Source organism: Schistocerca serialis, chromosome 6 (assembly GCF_023864345.2).
Source record: "Schistocerca serialis cubense isolate TAMUIC-IGC-003099 chromosome 6, iqSchSeri2.2, whole genome shotgun sequence".
Lineage (NCBI taxonomy): Eukaryota > Metazoa > Arthropoda > Insecta > Orthoptera > Acrididae > Schistocerca > Schistocerca serialis.
The window spans coordinates 161,327,977-161,346,675 of NC_064643.1; the positions used below are offsets into that span (position 1 = coordinate 161,327,977).

At 42.6% G+C, this 18,699-nt stretch overlaps 2 protein-coding genes across 2 annotated transcripts in view; one reads left to right on the forward strand and one right to left on the reverse strand.

The window, feature by feature from the left end:
- Positions 1–18,699, reverse strand: part of LOC126484002 (cytochrome P450 6k1-like) — a 194,149-nt gene that overhangs the window by 147,962 nt on the left and 27,488 nt on the right. The gene's annotated exons all lie outside the window — the stretch shown is intronic.
- Positions 1–18,699, forward strand: part of LOC126484004 (cytochrome P450 6k1-like) — a 57,252-nt gene that overhangs the window by 8,823 nt on the left and 29,730 nt on the right. Inside the window, exon 3 of the mRNA XM_050107323.1 lies at positions 4,812–5,050. Coding sequence (XP_049963280.1) covers positions 4,812–5,050 — 239 coding nt within the window. The remainder of the gene's footprint in view (positions 1–4,811; positions 5,051–18,699) is intronic.

Sequence of the window (18,699 nt, forward strand, 5' to 3'; positions counted from 1 at the left end):
TCTTAACCTGATGAAGCTGGCTCCTCTTTCTGTAGCACGCGATTGGGATGTGGGCAATGCGGAATTTGCGGTTGTCAGCGCCGAACAATTAAAAAATTCCGGAAAATTTGTAATTTCGCGCCAGTGGTGTATTGGAGAGAAATGCGGCTGACATACCTACACACGCCTGTCTTTAATCTGGAACTACCGTTTGTTTCTTTGTTGTATGTGTCGCATAGTTTGGGAACTTCGACATGTCAGAGATAGAGCAGCACCGCGTCTGCATTAAATGTTGCGTGCAACTCGGAAAACCTTTACAGATACTCGCCAAATGATGCAGGAAGCCTACAGTGATGAGTACCCGGTGTTAGAGATGGTTCATAAGGGGGGTCAAAGTTAAAAATGATCCTCGTTCAGAACGCCCTTCGACGTCTACTGACGACGCTCAAGTCAGGAACTTCACGAAGTCGTGCGTTCCAGTGGAAGACTGACTGTCCGAGAGACCGCAGAAGAATGGAACATTTCAGTTAGATCATGCCATGAAATCGTGACACAACATTTTCGAATGCATCGTACTGCAGCTAGGTTCGTCCCACTACTGACCCCTCTTTTTTGGCCGAATAAAATACTAAACATCAATTTACAAAAAAACGGCTACGGTGGAGTGAAGAGGATTTGCTTCAAAGGAGTCGAAAAATTATTAAAGCCGGACGAAAATTGTAGCGTGGGTGTAGTTTTTAGAAACCCGTGTTTAAAGTTTGACAAGTATTTATCATATAAAATACGGACAAATCTTAAAACTTAAGGGATATCATCAATTCCTGGTCAGTAATAACGATCGCTGCAGCTAGTGGATGGCCGCTTGAGAAAACCGCCTTTAAAGTTTGACAAATATTTATCATACAAAAAAGGGAGAAAGCTTGGAACTTAAGGGATAGCATCGATTCCTCGTCAGTAATAACTATCGCCCTGGCTAGTGGACGGCCGCTTTCTCCTACTTTGACCTAATAAGCCCTCACTTACGACCTCAAAGCCCTCTTCGTCGCTGAGTGCATCGCCGCTGGCGTCTCTGTCTTCACAGAATCGGCGAATTCCGTCGCCAGTTTTGGTTTGAATGGCATTTACCACGTGCATTAATGCAGAAGGATCTACACTGAATAGACATGCGGCCAAATTTGAAGCGACGTTGACTATTTCGCTTCGGCTTCATGTTATTTTTGGAGCGCATCTCCAAATAAGACTATTGAAAGTTTCGTTCACATTTCGAGTAAAACCGCACAAACAACGCTCCAGCCAATGAGGTTTACTCAAATCGGTATAAATAGGAAGTGTACGCATGGAACCGGACCTCTTTTGCTGAGGCCTGCAGTGAATTCTGGGCTTCAAACGCTCACAGAATCGTAACTTTTTAAAGTTCGCGCATAATATTTTGGGGACTAATTCTTCAATCTATATACCTTCTGATACCGCAATAAAAAAACTTCCAGTTTTTTCGACTGTCACCCTGTCGCTCACCTCAAGCCATTTTGAAGTTATAACTTTTAAAAGTAGCTGGTAGGTCTATAGTTTCCACCATCGGTGCCTAATGTATTGTATGTGTACAGAGGGGGTGTTTAGACGAACCTCCTCGTCTCGTTTCGTTTCACTTTTTCATGTGGTGCTGCTGCCTGTTCCACACCCTTTATTAGTACGCACACTTGCGTAGCATCTATAAAGCAACCTGCGGCCTTTGAGTCTTCTCCCCGCCCCCAACCTCACACTGAATTGCAACGTCCACTCTCCTGGGGAAAATCGCCCGCGGTGACGTTACAAACCCCTTGTTGTTGGCCACGTGACTGCTGGCTCACCTCGCGGTCCCCGCGTATTCACCAACAGCAACAGCACGGCCCAGGGGACCGCCTGCTGCTGAGAGAGATGGACGGCATCACACGCCGCCTCCTCGGTGACCTGTGATCACAGAGCATAGAAGTAAGTGCACGGTTTTTCCCCATGGCGAAGGCCTGGAGGGCGTCTTCCCAGTCCCCCCCCCCCCCCTTGGGCCCCTTGGGTACCCGCCACGCTTAGCGCAGCAACAGTCTCGCTGCCGTTTTATCTGTGTCTGCTTGTTTACTCACTTCATCTCTTTATCAGGTTTACTTTAGATTAGCTACATGTCAAGTTAGTAATAACCTCGCTTTACAGTAGTCGACGGCAGAAGGCAAGACCAAGCTTTGTTTAGTGCAGACCGGAAAGAAGGTGTTTGACAGTACTCCACAGTACACGACCAACGCACGTGACACGGCATTGTACAGTCATACTCTGTTAATAACTCTGCATATTCTTAGCTTCTGAAATGGTTGGTCATCATGCAAATATACGTTATCGAAGAGTTTGCTCAGATAAATAAGTGTCAATAATTAACGTAGCTCAATTCTGTCTAGAAGAAAAACGAAAATGATAGCTTCCTATTAAAAAAAATTAAATACAGAACATTTCAGGTTGAGATGGAGGACATCGCAGCATGGCGAACTCACTTTCATAGAATGATGAGAAAAAAGAGGTGTTCGGGCAAATTTCAATTCCTGTCGGAACCCATCCAGTTCTTAATTCCGAAAACTTAGTAAATTTCTCCTTCCACATCACCCTGAGTCCCTCGACTTTGCCAGTCGTGTCTACTGACTCTGGAACGCTGTACTGTGACTTTTCACGAACTGATTTTCCATTCGCAGTTTTACTTAGAGGAGCATGTGGCATTGCTTTCGCCATTTGCTTGTGTGGATACAGAAACTTCTTACATGCATTTTGTGACCGTATCTTTGAAATAAATTGCGCTGCAGAGCTTTGATGGCCTTTCTAGCTCGAAAAAAGTAATATGCTGCAGTATTTTTCAGGACCTTAGATATTTGTCTCCTTCGAGTAGGTGGGTAACTACTGACTTTACCTGTGTAGTTAAGATATTGTGCAGAAGATTAACAACACTTCACTGTTTCTGGAGCACCCTGCTAAATTAATCACATGTAGCTTGATCGTTAGACGCCACAGTTGCTGTACTAAGATTTGGCATTTAAAATATCGTAACGAGACGGAAACGTAGGTCCGTATTAAGAGGTGGATGGTATCTGCCGTAATAAATCCTTAGAGTGCCGTTATACTTAACTTTAACACACGTACAAGAGTTTCATGCTGCTCACTGACTACCTTTATTCATACTTTTTTTTTTTTTTCGTCACTGATACTCGCCGACTACCATTCCTATTTCCGCCACCTGCATCAAGATCAATTATGTTCTAGCACGGCGGGTCTACTTTGTTGTAATTCAGTGTACTGAACAACTTCATCACGATAGAGAAATTTTCCAAGCATTTAGCTTTATAAGGACAATCGCCACATGGAATTCGCAGTTCGTGCTGTACTGAATGTTATTTATGTATACAGATACGAAATTTTTATAGATTTTTTTTTTGCTCTCGTTTCACAACGTATAACACATTTCGACAGGCGACTTTCCATTATCATTGTTTTCTGAATTATACGAAAATTTTTCTGGCGGCAAACAGCCCACGAGATTACATTTGTTGCACTGTCCAACAAGCCACCCGAACCTGTAACAGGCTTTTTAGAGGAAGTTATAGTACTTACTGCGCACCCAACTACCACAGTAAGCTTCTTAGAACAGAAATCAGGTTACTGGCCGAAGGGAATTCCATGACAACTGTTTGTCCTCAGCAGTCGCACGCTCCTATGCCATTTAGCACTCATTGAGGTTTTTTTCTACCTTTGTAAAGATTTCCAGTGCTGACGCTGTATCGATTTAGAAAAGGTATCTGAATGGTGCGAAAAGTGGCAGTTGACCCTAAATAACGAAAAGTGTGAGGTCATCCACATGAGTGCTAAAAGGAACTCGTTAAACTTCGGTTACACGATAAATCAGTCTAATCTAAAAGTCGACTAAATACCGAGGTATTACAATTACGAACAACTTAAATTGGAAGGAACACATAGAAAATGTTGTGGGGAAGGCTACAGAAAGACTGCGTTTTATTGGCTGGACACTGACAATGTAACAGACCTACTAAGGAGACTGCCTACACTAAGCTCGTCCGTCCTCTTTTAGAATACTGCTGCTCGGTGTGGGGTTCTTACCAGATAGGACTGTCGGAGTACATCGAATAAGTTCAAAGAAAGGCAGCACGTTTTGTATTAACATGAAATATGGGAGAAAGTGTCAAAGAAATGATACACGATTTGGGCTGGACATCAATAAAAGAAAGGCTGTTTTCGTTGCGACGGAACCTTCTCACGAAATTCCAATCACCAACTTTCTCCTCCGAATGCGAAAATAGTTTTTTGACACCGGCCTACATAGGGAGGAACGATCACCACTATAAAATAAGGGAAATCAGAGCTCGTACGGAAAGATATAGGTGTTCATTCTTTCCGCGCGCTGTACGAGATTGGAATAACAGAGAATTGTGAAGGTGGTTCGATGAACCACCTGCCAGGCACTTAAATATGATTTGCAGAGTATTCATGTAGATGAAGAAGTAGATGAAGCCAAGATTCCCGTTACCTGCCCACCTAACAGATGAAGCAGAGCTGATAATCCACCATTGACGGGATACCAGGGTCGCCGAACCCATGCCAAACATAGTCTGGCCAAGTTTACTGGGACTCTCGTCACAGAGCACGTCTGCATTTAGATGTGTCACGCACTCGTCATGCCGTCTTAGCTGTGGATCTACTTAAGACTGAGGGTCAATACGACAATAATTGTGGTAGGATGTATGTGTTACTACCCAGAGGTGATATCTGTCGTTAATTTAATTCGTAACTGTACTCTGTTTTCGTTTCAGAAGAGAGGTACGTCGGGTTTTACGGATTCCATCGACCACTGCTGCTTATCCGTGACCCTGAACTCATTCGCCACGTCCTTATCAAGGATTTTGGGACGTTCCACGACAGGGGACTGTTCATCGACGATGAAGAACCTCTCAACAAACATCTATTTTTCCTGGCAGGAAAGAAGTGGCGCCAGCTGAGAATCAAATTGAGCCCTACGTTCACATCCGGCAAACTGAAGGGCATGTTTAAGGTGAGCTGTTGTGCGACCCGTGGATAGCCCTTTTCTGTTATAGATCAAGAATCCTTGATGCAAAAACTGTTTCTTGAAAGCTTGAGAATTTTTCCTTGTGTGGGGAATGCTGGCAAAGCGCAAAATCTGTTTGAATATTGTTGGAGCCTATAGGTTCAGAATCGATCATCGCTCCTTTAACCCTTTCAGACCTGTATTGTTTTTGAAGGAAGGAAAATTTTTCTTTACGTGGTAATGCTCTTAGGCGATTTTTTAATGGTTTTAGAAGGAAAAGTTTTACAAAAATATGTACCCATTTTCAAAACATACTTTGTAGACTTGGCTTCATTTTATGGACTAAAATAACTAATTATGAAAGATTCTCTGTTGTAGTAAAAAAAAGATCATTCAGTAGTTACCATGCAAAATAACAACAACAGTGGAATACATCGAACCAACCACATCTGTGTATTCCAGTGGTGACGAGCTGGTGCACATTGCTACTTTGACATGTTAATATTTTCATAGTAATGCCCAACAGCTGGCAGCGCTTTACCATAATGAGAGGGCTGAATATTCACAAATGTGTGCTTCAGGATTCCATTGGGGGAAAGTACTTCTTTTTCAGCGGTGACACATTAAACATTAATGTACACAATGGAAGCCAATGGGTCTGAAAGGATTAAGACATCGTTATTTAATAATAATACCGTTTAGTTATCTTGGGTCTTCCCCTTACATATACATATTTCACAATGTCTGCGTTTGAGCCTAGATCCCCATTTTCTGTGATGCTATTAGATGACATGGAGCTGATCAGCCACCATTCAACGGATAAAAGTATACAGTAACGTTTCAGTACACGTTGGAAGTCTATGTAGTATTACGACAGAAATTCACCCTCTGTCCCCTCACAGTTAGGTTGCCATATAGTGTGTAATTTTCCCATTCTATGCATGTACGAGACTCAAAAAGTCTTAACAGTCAATCGAAACGGATATGAGATGAGGACTGAACTGGAGTCCAGGATACCGGCTCAAAACACTACGCCATCTACCCGTCATAATAACGACGTGATAGCCTCCCAGAATATTATGTATATACTGTATGTTTAGGCTGAAGGGCAATTTAGTGTGCAGACAATTTAGTACAGAATATGGAGAGTCACTTCCTTTGCATGCAACTCTTTGCAACATTTTAACTGGGTTATATGCTTGTACTAGCTTTAGGTTCAGCACAAGAAAAGTAATGTACATATTGTTTTTATAGCATGTTGGAGAATGAGTATCCGAAGTAGGATTTCAGCTCTATTGTCACTTGTACATCCATACTCATCAAGCCGGCTTACATTGTGTGGTGGAGAGTACCATTTGTACCCCTGTCATTATTCCCTTTCTCTTTTGCATTCACAAATAGTGCGGGTCAAGAATCGCTCACTATAAACTTTCTTATGAGCTCCGATTTCTCTCCCTATGGTCATTTCATGAGACGTATGTGGGAGGAGGTATGACGGCCGTCTCTTCTTGCAGTGTACTGTACTGGTACCTCTTAATATGAACATCGATGCTCTCAGTGACACAAAGTATATATTCTGGCGCAGTTGACTAGTGCAGGTTACATACTTTCAGGAGCAACCTCGATTGATTTATGACCCCTCACCCACCCCTTAACCTATTGTTCTGTTAATTGATTTATGACCACTGGTTATCATCCATCATTCTGAGAAACCCCCTCCACCGCTTCCCCTCTCCCTCCACCTCCCCAACCCTCTCGCAAATCCCTCGACACTAGAAGCATACCTTTGATATCAAATACCTTAGTTGCACTAGGTGTTGACAACCGTACTACATTTACAAGTAGTTTTAGAATACGTGGGGAAAAGTTATGTCATGAACACATGAGCAGAAGTGACACAAAATCGGTAAAATTACGAAAATTGTCGGAAAATACGCATGAATTGAGGGAAAATACGCCAAAATGCGGGGAAATGGTTCAAATGGCTATGAGCACTATGGGACTTAACATCGGAGCTCATCAGTCCCCTGGAACTTAGAAATACTTAAACCTAACTAACCTAAGGACATCACACACATCCAGGCCCGAGGCAGGATTCGAATCTGCGACCATAGCGATGTGCGCAGTTCCAGACTGAAGCGCCTAGAACCTCTCGGCCACATTGGCCGGCTGTGGGGAAATTCAGGGAGAGTGAGGGAGTACTTACATGTCTGCTTGATGCTGGAAAATTGTTGTATTTGGGAACAGGAATGTGGCAGCAGGAGGAACAAGAGGAGGAGGAGGAGGAGGATATTAGTGTTTAACGTCCCATCGACAACGAGGTCATTAGAGACGGAGTGCAAGCTCAGGTGAGGGAAGGATGGGGAAGGACATCGGCCATGCCCTTTCAAAGGAACCATCCCGGCATTTGCCTGAAGCGATTTAGGAAAATCACGGAAAACCTAAATCAGGATGGCCGGAGACGGGATTGAACCGTCGTCCTCCCGAATGCGAGTCCAGTGTGCTAACCACTGCGCCACCTCGCTCAGTGAGGAATAAGAGAAAAAGTTTATATGGAAGCACTGGGAACCAGAGAAACAGTTATTTTTCGTAGAAAGCGATAAGATGGCTGGAATAGATTGTTTGACGTGGATGACCACGAAATGTTGAGTAATAAATTTATGTATGTCGGATCACAAGGCCAGGTGTGATCCCAATGTTATTGGCAACCAGCATATAGATATTTATAACGTGACCTTAGCTAAAGAGCCTTGTATTACCTGGTGGGGGACTGTGATATACATCTACTGAAAGGATTAATGTTTGACCCCGTGCAGAGACTGTTTAGGTGTTTCGATTCTAAGTAACGATATTTGTAATGTGTTTCTCTGTACTCTCCACCAATCACAGCTATTCTGTGTCAGCTAACAAAAACCTCACAATCAGTTTCTGTATGGCTTGTTTTTTTAACAAAATTATGCTCTATGTCTTTTGAGGTAACAGGGATATGCACAAGTTGACTACTGTCTTTGATGTTTTCAAGGAAAAGAGAATGATCTAGCTCTAAACTGAGGTGGGTTTGCATAAAAGGATGATAGAAAGTAGATAGTGTGATCCGTTGAGAGGGATTGTAATGAGGTAGATTTAATGATAGGCTGACGATGAATTCTGGAGAGAGGGAGATTTTTCTGCAGGTCATTTATCACGCATTTCTCTACCTTTTTCCATTGTTCTCTCGGGATGCATTAGTTGTGAGATATAACTTGCATTTGGCTCAAATACAATACCATGTTCTACATGTGACTTAAAGAGCTATCTACCTGCCGTCATTCACAGCAAACCTCTTCATACCACAGACAGCTGAGGACTTCCAACACATGTGTGATGAATCATGTCCATCGATGGAAACCCTATTTCAACATCCTCCTCTAGATTAATGAAGATGTACATGAATTACTCCATTTCTCTGCCACATCATGGATATAAATCGAGTGTTCAGTTTCATGACTGCAGGGATTCTAAGTTAGTGACAGGAGTTTGTGAGCTACTGCAATCTCTGTGTACACATTTGCTTGACAGATGTTGTTGGTGTTGAAGAGATCGTATTCTGTTTATGGAATTAGAGTAGCATGGCATGTAATTTTACATGTTAAACGATGCTCCTATGCATTTATGTTTATGTTCTGTGATCATTTCTCTCTTCCCAGTAGCTTCTTGATATTGAATCCAAACACTACAAAAATTCTACAGATTTGTTGGCACAAGTTATCTACACAATTGTTTCAAAATCATTCCATCTGGAGTCCCATCATGCATAATTCAAATGTTTCTTCTTCTTCTTAATAGTCTGTTATATCCCCACAATTCTCTCAAATGTATCAGGCTCACATGTGCTATATACCAAAAATAGTGCTAAACTCCTTAACATGCAAGCATCTAGAGAGATTGTGTGTAATTGGATGAGTGATATGAGTATATACCGATTACCAGTGCCAGGTCTCCATAGGTGGCGAAGGGGACAGGGGAGGGGGATGGGAGAAGGGTTGTGGAGGACATCTTGGTTTTTGTGTGTTTGCATACATTGGTTCACACAAACAGGACATAACCACTTGAAATGGAGAGGGAGAGGGGAAGGAAATGAAGCTGGTATCAAATTTCAAAGGAATGCCACTACCTGATGCTTCATAAGCAGAAGATTAGTGTGGTCCAGCAGCTTCGGTAGTCCCTGACCAGTGGCATGTGTGGTGTGTTGAAAGTCAGTGACATGATCAGGAGGTTTTTTTCACCAGATTTGCTTAGTGCGATTGTAACAGTGTAATTATGTGTGGTGAGTCTTTCATGGCACTATTCCTTGCGCAGTTAGATTAAAAAGCGCAATATATTTTTAAATATTCCACACTGCCTTGTCACTCACAATTTGTTTGGATAGAATTCCATAGTATAGTCAATTTCTTGACAAATTCTTTAAATATATAAATTATACTTCATACATTGCCTTGTATCCTATATATTGTTCAAATAAACAATATATAATCTATTGCCTTGTCTACCAGAAGCTTTTTAAACAATATTCTATACACTGTAAATGATTTCCCACAAAATTCTTTAAATAAATAAACTATATTCTCTACCTCACTATGTATCCAATAAATTATTTTAATAAATAATAATCCACACATCACCTTGTCTGCCAGAAATTGTTTAGACAGTATTCCATGTATTGCAATTGATTTCCCACCAAATAGCCAATCAATCAGTATTTCCAGAAGGGAGCGGTACCCACAAAGGGAAACTGTCCCACACAAAAGGTTATTGATTTAATTAATTAGTCTGTCAGCTTAATAGAGCAGAATGAGACTATTCGACTAACTCAGGCCTGAAAGTGTGCTTGTTTCAAAGAGGGTGAAGGGGTGAGGGATGGGGGATTTCCCTTAGGGGGAGGGTTAATTAATTTACCATTAGTCATTATTTTAATATCAAAGGTGTGCTTGTAATGTGAGGGGATTTCCCAGAGAGGTGGGAAATGTGGAGGGGGAGGGGAGGGGCTTCTCAGAAGGATGGATTATCCACAGGTGGTCATAAATTTGTTAAAAGAACAATAGATTAAGGGGAGATGAGATGGTCATAAACCAGTCAAGTTTGTCCCTGAATGTATGTACCTTGCAAGAACAGGGTGCGCCAGAACTTACATTATCCTGCTACTCACATATCTGTCATGCACACACCCCAACTGAACGAGCCCCTGGAGAAATGTGCCGCTCTTCTTTGGATCATCTCTCTCTCTCTCTTCTGATGATCCTACTTGGTAACAGCCCAGATCTATCAACAATACCTAAGAAATGGTCAAACAATAGTTTTGTAACCTCTGCTTTCATGGCTGAATTATGTTTCATTAAGATAGTCTCAGTAAATCACAGGCCTGGTGCCAGTCTATCCTACAATGACTTTTCTATGGTCATTCCATTATAGGTCGAACCACAATGGGTCTCTTCACTTAGTTCTGCACAATACGCAACATTTATTTACATTCAGTATCAATCTCCAGTCTCTGCACCAATCTTTGATCCTCTGCAGATCTTCCTGCATTTCGCTACAGTCTTACAGCATTACCATCTTCCTGCAGGCCACAGCATCGTTTGGAAATAGCCTCATGGAACATCCAACGTCATGCCCAAGACTAAATTCAGGGTGATTCTGCTAAAAGGCCACAAAGTGTAGCGAACAATACGTGAGAAATTAGGAAGCAAAAACGATTACGTGGGTATAGTGGAAATCTTAAACGATCTTTGACTCTGTAGGTTTCAGTCATTGAAAGCACCCCTAAGAACATACCAGATAAATGGGGATTTCTTGTCTATACAGCTGTTTGAACTCCGCCACTAAAGAGGACAGTGGGGTGGAGTACCATCACGTAGTGGCAACATTGCCCTTCACACCACCAAAAGAACATCCTCCTGCAGGATCATACACAGGAAGTGCAGAATTCTGTACACCTCGCCTGTGAAGCGTTGATGTAGGATCACAGGTCGCACAAGGCAGTCGCCAATAATCGCCATCCTTACAATGAGGCTGACCTAGTACTGCTGCTTTTATTGCCATGGTACCATGGGGATTCTGTGCAGCCACAGGTGTCGACTCGCTTCAAACTAACCAGTGAATACTGTGGTGTCACTTTCGATGTCGCTGTCTCCACATGCTCAGAGACCTCGCTCATTGGTTGAGTCTACACAACACATTACAGGTGTAGGAAAACCATTGGCATTCGAAACAGCTTTCATTCGCCTTATTTCTACAAATTAGTATTATACCATTATTCCTACAAAACCCTGGCAAGCTCAGGTAATGATGATCACGCTCTCTTCCCTCGAAAGCAGTCAACAAAGGCTCAGTACTACTGAGATGTGGAGACTGTGGTGGCCAGGGGAGATGTGAAATTCATCCCCTGCTCACAAAACCAGTTCTGGACTATACAAGCTGTGGGAATGGGGCAGTATCATCTCGCACAACATCATCATTGGGGAACAAGCATTGTACCTTGGGATGGATCTCATAAGCAAGCATATTCTTTGCCTGTAATGCGACCTTGCAGAGGAACCATGGGCCCATAGAGTAGGATGATATGGCTACTCAAATCGTCGCTGAACACCCGCCATCATCATTGGGGAACAAGCATTGTACCTTGGGCTGGATCTCATAAGCAAGCAGATTCTTTGCCTGTAATGCGACCTTGCAGAGGAACCATGGGGCCCATAGAGAAGGATGATATGGCTACTCATATCATCGCTGAACACCCGCCAAGTTCCACACATGGGACACAAACTTGACCAGAAGTTAGAGGAGGTTCGAATCCTCCCTCAGGCATGGATGTGTGTATTGTCCTTAGTATAACTTAGGTTCAATTACTTTAATTAGTGTGTAAGCCTAGAGACTGATGACCCCAGCAGTTTGGGCCCATAGCCCTCACCACAAATTCCAATTTCTTATGGCTCCATGATGGTCCTCAGGCATGGATGTGTGTATTGTCCTTAGTATAACTTAGGTACAATTACTTTAATTAGTGTGTAAGCCTAGAGACTGATGACCCCCAGCAGTTTGGGCCCATAGTCCTCACCACAAATTCCAATTTCTTATGGCTCCATGATGGTGCATTGTGTGCCACGGGGAATGGGGATTTTGGCTTGACCGACCTCAGCAAGAGAGTCGTAAAAACCTCTATAAAACCCTCACTCTCAAGGTGTGCTGCGCTCTGCTGATGACATGCAACGCTGTTGAGGTGGAATGGTTGTCAGTGGGCAACCACTGAGGAACTGTCACACCTCAGTTGTATAAGGCTTTTCAGGCCAGGGGGACTTCATGTGAGAGGACCCTGTCATGCTCATGTGACCGAGGTGAAACCCTTGAAATTTTCTCCTCCACCACCCTAGCATAACGGATGGGCCACTTGTAGCTATCAACACCCAGTCTCTACAGCGGTCTTATGAGGTGAGCCCCAACATTCTAGATTTCTTCAGGGTATGCCAGTCTTTTGTAGCAGAACATATGCTTTGGCCCAGAATGTGTTTTTCATACTTAAACGAAGAGAAGGAAGCTTTGAGAAACTTCTCACTCAAACCAGCTTAGAGAGCGTGGCAGATACTTTAAAATCTGTCAACTGGATCCATAATGGGACACTGTTGGTCGAACCCTCTAGTTTCCAACAACTGAAAAATAGGCAGAACGCGAAAAGCCATGTATAATATGCCACTGAAACCGAGCTATGCACCACTCTGAAATACAGCAAACTGTTTTGTCATGTATGGATCTGATGAGCATTGCTAAAGAAACATTAAAAGCTGAGTAGGCCCAAGAAGGTATTGGTGACATTCAGAATATCATACAAAGGATAGATGGTGATCTCATCAAATCCACTTTTTCAGCCTCACTTTCAGTAGTGTGAAGTTACCAATGTGTGTCAAGGCATATTTTCTTCATGTAAATGTGCGGCCTTATCTATCCAAGCCAGTGCCCTGTTTCAAATGCCAGCGCTTTGGGCACACTACACTGGACCAAATGGGAGAAGCTACTTGGTAGAACCACCCACGAAGTAGGAGTTTCTTCTCCTTTGAAATGGTTAATTGCTTTTGGGATCACCCTGTCTGGAGTAGGGACCGCAGCATATATCTTGAGAAAAAGAAGGTACAAAAGTTTAAAATTATATAGCCCATCGCATATGGTGAGGCCAAAAGATGCCTTAGGCCTGCTGCCCCCCATGTCCGCTACCTCATTTGCTTCAGCTCTTAAGAAACCTTTTCAGAAAACCCAATGCAAGGTGAGGTTGTTAGTGTCAGCACTAGTACTGCGTTTGTCAACTCACTTCTGTTGAAACTCCTGTCACAGGAATTTCCCATGTGGTTATTGACAGGAAACGCATTTTAAAGCATCATGCCCTGTATTACAGGACCATGGCAACAATGACTTTACTGGTAAATTAGACAGGGGTCTATGTTTGTCAATAACATGCACCACTCCTTTTCCTTTCTTGGCTGCTGGCCTGCAGGCAGTTACAGTTGAAATTTTGGTGTGTCAGATCACTGTTTGTTTGCTGTATTTATCTCCACAAGATGCAACACACACTGAGGCTTTCACAGATCTTATATAAAAACTCCTCCGACCATTTTTCCTAGTGGGAGACTTCAATGCCCATAATTTACTGTAGGCCTTGACTTCTGCTCGTTCTCAGGTTTGGGTTTTGGAGAGCCTGATGACGTCTCACGAACTATGCATCTTCCACAAAGGCACTCCCACTCATTTCCATGCTGCTACTGGGTCATCCTCAGCCATCAACCAATCTTGCTATTCTTCAGTCCTCGTGGACTCTGTTCAGTGGGAAGTTGCTGATGATCTTCATTGAAGTGATCACTTCCCACTCTGGATTCATCTGCCGGATGGAGTTCTCACTGGAGGGATGTAGCAATGATACATGAGCAGCAGAGTCAACTGGACATTGTTCAGCCAGCTAGATATATTTGAACGCCATGACTAAATACAGGAATGGGAGGATAAAATGACCTATTTGATTTGCCGTGTTGATGACTTCTCCATTCCGATGTACTTTGTCATCTTAGGAGGTAACCTGTCCCTTGATGAACTTATGAGTGCCTTCAGTGATGCACGTCACACGTGTGACTCTGTGCTATTTAAGTGTCGCTCAATGGCAGAAAACCTCGCAGCATTTCGATTAGCAAAGGCCAAGGCTCGAGGCATCATCAGCGAGAGCAAGACAAGGGTATGAGAGGTTTTCATCGACTTTCTAAACAGCTCACGTGCTCTGAAATAGTATGGGAAACCATCAGGAGTATTTCCAGTTGTAGGAACAGAGGTGTCTCCAAACAAAAGCTGGAGGCATTGTGCAGATGGTGGACGAGCATTTTGCACTGATTACTGCCACTGCCAACTAGAATACAGTGTCTCATTGTTACTGTGCCACCATTGAAAGGATCGAGTTAGACTTCTGGTCCACCAATTCAGAGTCCTACAACTGTGCATTTTCCATGTGGAAGGTAGATTCAGCACTGACTGTCGCTTATGATACAGCACCTGGTCACCACCAAATCTAACATACCGTGCTGCAACACTTACAGATGTTGTCAAAGGAAATTCTCTTATAATACTTTCATTCCACATGTCTGTCATGCCAATTTACCGACTCGTTGCGAGAAGAAATTTTATCTCTCCTTAAACCAAGAAAGAAACAAACGTGTACCAGCAGTTACCAGAGCATCGCCTTAATGAGCTGTGTAGGAAAGACGCTAGAGCACATAGTCAACCGTCTTTTAGAGACCAGGAAACTCCTTAGCAATTCTCATTGTGGATTCAGGAGATCTCAATCAACGGTCGACAATCTGATCCAGCTAGGGGCGGAATCTAGCAGGCTTTCCTATGTACACAGCATTGTCTAGTGGTACTTTTTGATGTCAGTGAAGTCTGTGACACTACCAAGAGGTGCAATATTTCCAGTAGCTACACTAATGGTGCTTTTGTGGCCAATTTCCCTCTTTAATCAGTGCTTCCCCCCAAGACAACTTTTTAGGTACAGCGTTGGTGAGATCCTGTCAGTTTTGTGCAGGAAATTGGTTTTCCCAACGCACTGTTTTAAGTGTCACCCTCTTTCCAACAGCTGTTAACAGTGTAACGTCCAGAGTAAGAATTCCCTCCCAATGCTGCTTATTTGTGGACGAGGGATTTCTGGTCCTCTACTAGTCGTCAGTCGCCACTCTTGGTGAAGAGATTGGAGATATGGGCTGCAGAGACTTGGTTTATATTTTCTACAGAGAAGTGTATGTGTTCATTTTAGTCGTTCTCGTCGTCTTTTTTTAATTTTACGTGAAATGCATATGTGGAACATAATTCACCCTTTTAAGGACTCTCTGATGTTTCTGGGCCGCATTTTGTACTCTAAACTGTCCTGGTTACTACACCTCAACGACCTGAAGGCGAGGACCAGAAGGCACTGAATATCTTGAAGTGTCTTAGCCACAGGTCTTGGGAAGACCGACACAATGTGTCGGTCATAGTGGCCTTCTTACCTGAAGATCATTAATGCTATACACTATGAGGGGATGAGGCTGGGTGCAGGCACTTACAGAACTAGCCTCATAGCCAGTCTCTATGCTGATGCTGATAAGCTGCTACTTGGAATCTGTCAGCAGCTTCTCATGGTGCATCGGCCATATAAATTCCTCGTTACTCGCCATTACGCTCTGTTAGAATCCGAGGAAGCTGCAAAACTCTGGGTTCTTTGACTGCTGTGGGAGAGGGTTCATTGTAAACGCAACATTTGAAATATTAGTTCACTTTATTACATGGGTGATAAAAAGATTTTTCCCAATTTGAGAGTGTCCTTTGCCACAGGAGGGCTTGATAACTTACAACTGTCATAACTATTAAAGCGTCACTTGGTACAGTAATAAATAAACTGTTCTCTTGAAGTACAATGATCAACCTTTACAAAAGTACATATCCATCAGAGACTTGAATAACTCTTCAGTCCTGCTCGATAATGTTGATTGCTGCAAGTACTGCTGCTCGTACAACTATTAATGTCACTTTAACAATCATCAATAGAGTAACTCTAGATTTACTGCAGTACAGGACAGGTTGTACTACTGCTTATGTTTTTAATACATTCTTTTATAACATTTCAAATCAACACCACAATTATGTGGCTGTATTTGTGAATGGGTCTAAACAGGGAACTCCACTGTTTGCTCTGTAGCTTTCTCTGAGCGTATCCTCAAGATCCGCCTTCCTGCACCCTTCACTGTTTTCAGCGTGGAATTATGCGCGACCTTGCAGGTGCTGGAGCAGATGAGATGTGTGTAGAGTGCTAAATTCCTCAGTGCCCTTCACCCTCTGCAATGTTTGTACCAAGCGGATAAGACAGTCGACAATATTCAAAACCCCCTCCTCCAACTACAAAGGCTGGCGGAAAAGGTGTCTTTCTGCTGGGTTCCAAGGCACAAGGGTATTTCGATGAAATGAAAGGACGGATGGAACAGCTTCTGACGGGTTTGAAGTGGCCCGCCACAAATTCCTCTCCTGTGCCTAGCTTATCATCTCTGAGAAGCACTTGTAGTGCATGTCCTCAATTATTTGGTAGATGTATTCCAATCTCGGTTTCCCCCTTCAGTTTTTACCGTCTACAGGTCCCTCCAGTACCATCGAAGTTATTCTGTGATGTCTTAACGGATGTCCTACCATCCTGTCCCTTCTTCTTGCCAAAGTTTTCAATCTATTTCTTTCTTCGCCGATTCTCTGTAGAACCTCCTCTTTCCTACCTTATCAGTCTACCTAATTTTCAACATTCCTCTGTAGCACCACATCTCAAATGCTTTCATTCATTTCTTTTCGGTTTTCCCACAGTCCATGTCTCACTACTATAGAATGATGTGCTCCAAAATACAGTCTCAGGAATTTCTTCCTCATATTAACGTCTAGCTTGTTACAAGCAGACTTTTCTTACCATTTTTGCCAGTTGGGTTTTTATGTCCTCTTGCTCCATCCGTAGTGGGTTATTCTGCTGCCTAGGTAACAGAATTCCTTAACTTCGCCTACTTTGTGATCACGATTCCTGATGTTATGTTTCTCACTGTTCCCATTTCTGATACTTCTCATTACTTTCGTCTTCCTCCGATTTATTCTAAATTCATATTATGTATTCATTAGACTGTCACTCCATTCAGCAGATCAAGTAATTTTTCTTCACTTTAATTTACGATAACAATGTCATCAGCGAATCTTATCACTGATATCGTTTCACCTTTAATTTTAATTCCACTCTCGAAACTTCCTTATATTTCCTTCACTGCTGCTTCGGTGTATAGACTGAACAGCAGGGGTGAAAGACTACATCCTTGTCTTACGCACTTTTTAGTCTGTGTACTTCGTCCTTGATATTCTACTCTTATTGTTATCTCTTGGCTCTTGTACATATTGTATATTATCCATCTTACCCTACATCTTACCCATATTTTTCTCAGAACTGCGAACATCTTGCACCATTTTACATTGTCGAACGCTTTCTCCTGGTGGACAGATCCATTGAACGTGTCTTGATTTTTCTTTAGTCTTGCTTCCATTATCAACCACAACGTCAGAAAGGCTTCCCAGGTGCCTTTAGCATTCCTAAAGCCAAACCGACCGTCATGTAACACACGCTAAGTTTTCTTTTGTATTCTTCTGTGTACTATTCTTGTCAGCAGCTTGGATGCATGAGCTGTTAAGCTGATTGTGCGATAATTCTCGCACTTTCTGGTTCTTACACTATTCGGGAGTGTGTGGATGATATTTTTGCAAAAGTCAATGGTCAGACTCATACATTCTACACACCAACATGAATAGGCGTTTTGTTGCCACTTCTGCCAATGATTTTAGAATTTCTGATGAGGAAATTATCGATCCCTTTTGGCTTATTCGATCATAAGTCTTCCAAAACTTCGTTAAATGCTGATTCTAATACTGGATCATCCACCTCTTCCATCACATCAGGCAATTCCCCCTCCCCCCCCCCCCCTCTCCCAATAGAGGCCGTCAATTTACTCATTCCAACAATCAGTTCTCTCCTCTACATTTACCAGTGGAATTCACATTGCAATGATAGTGTTATCACTGTTGCTTTTAATTTCATCGAAGATTCTTTGCACTTTTCTATATGCTGAGTCAGTCCTTCTGACAATAATTTATTGTTCGATTTCTTCACGTTTCTCATGCGGCCGTTTCCCCTTAGCTTCCCTGCACTTCCTACTTATTTCATTTCTAGGTGACTTGTATTTCTGAATTCCAAAATTTCCCTGAACACCTTTGTCCTTTCTTCTTTCATCGATCAACTGAAGTATTTCTTCTGTTACATGTAGATTCTTCGCAGTTACCTTCTTTGTATCTATGTTTTTCTTTCCAACTCCTGTGACTGCCATTTTAAGAGATGTCAGTTCGTCTTCGTTTAAACGGCCCCCTGCGATGTTCATTACAGCAGTATCTATAGCCTATGAAAACTTCAAGCATATCTCTTCATTCCTTAGTACTTTCATATCCCACTTTTTTACGATTCTTGCTGACTAATCTCTTAAACTTCAGCGTACTCCATCACTACTAAATTGTGATTTGAGTCTATATCTGCTCAAGGTACGCCTTACAATCCA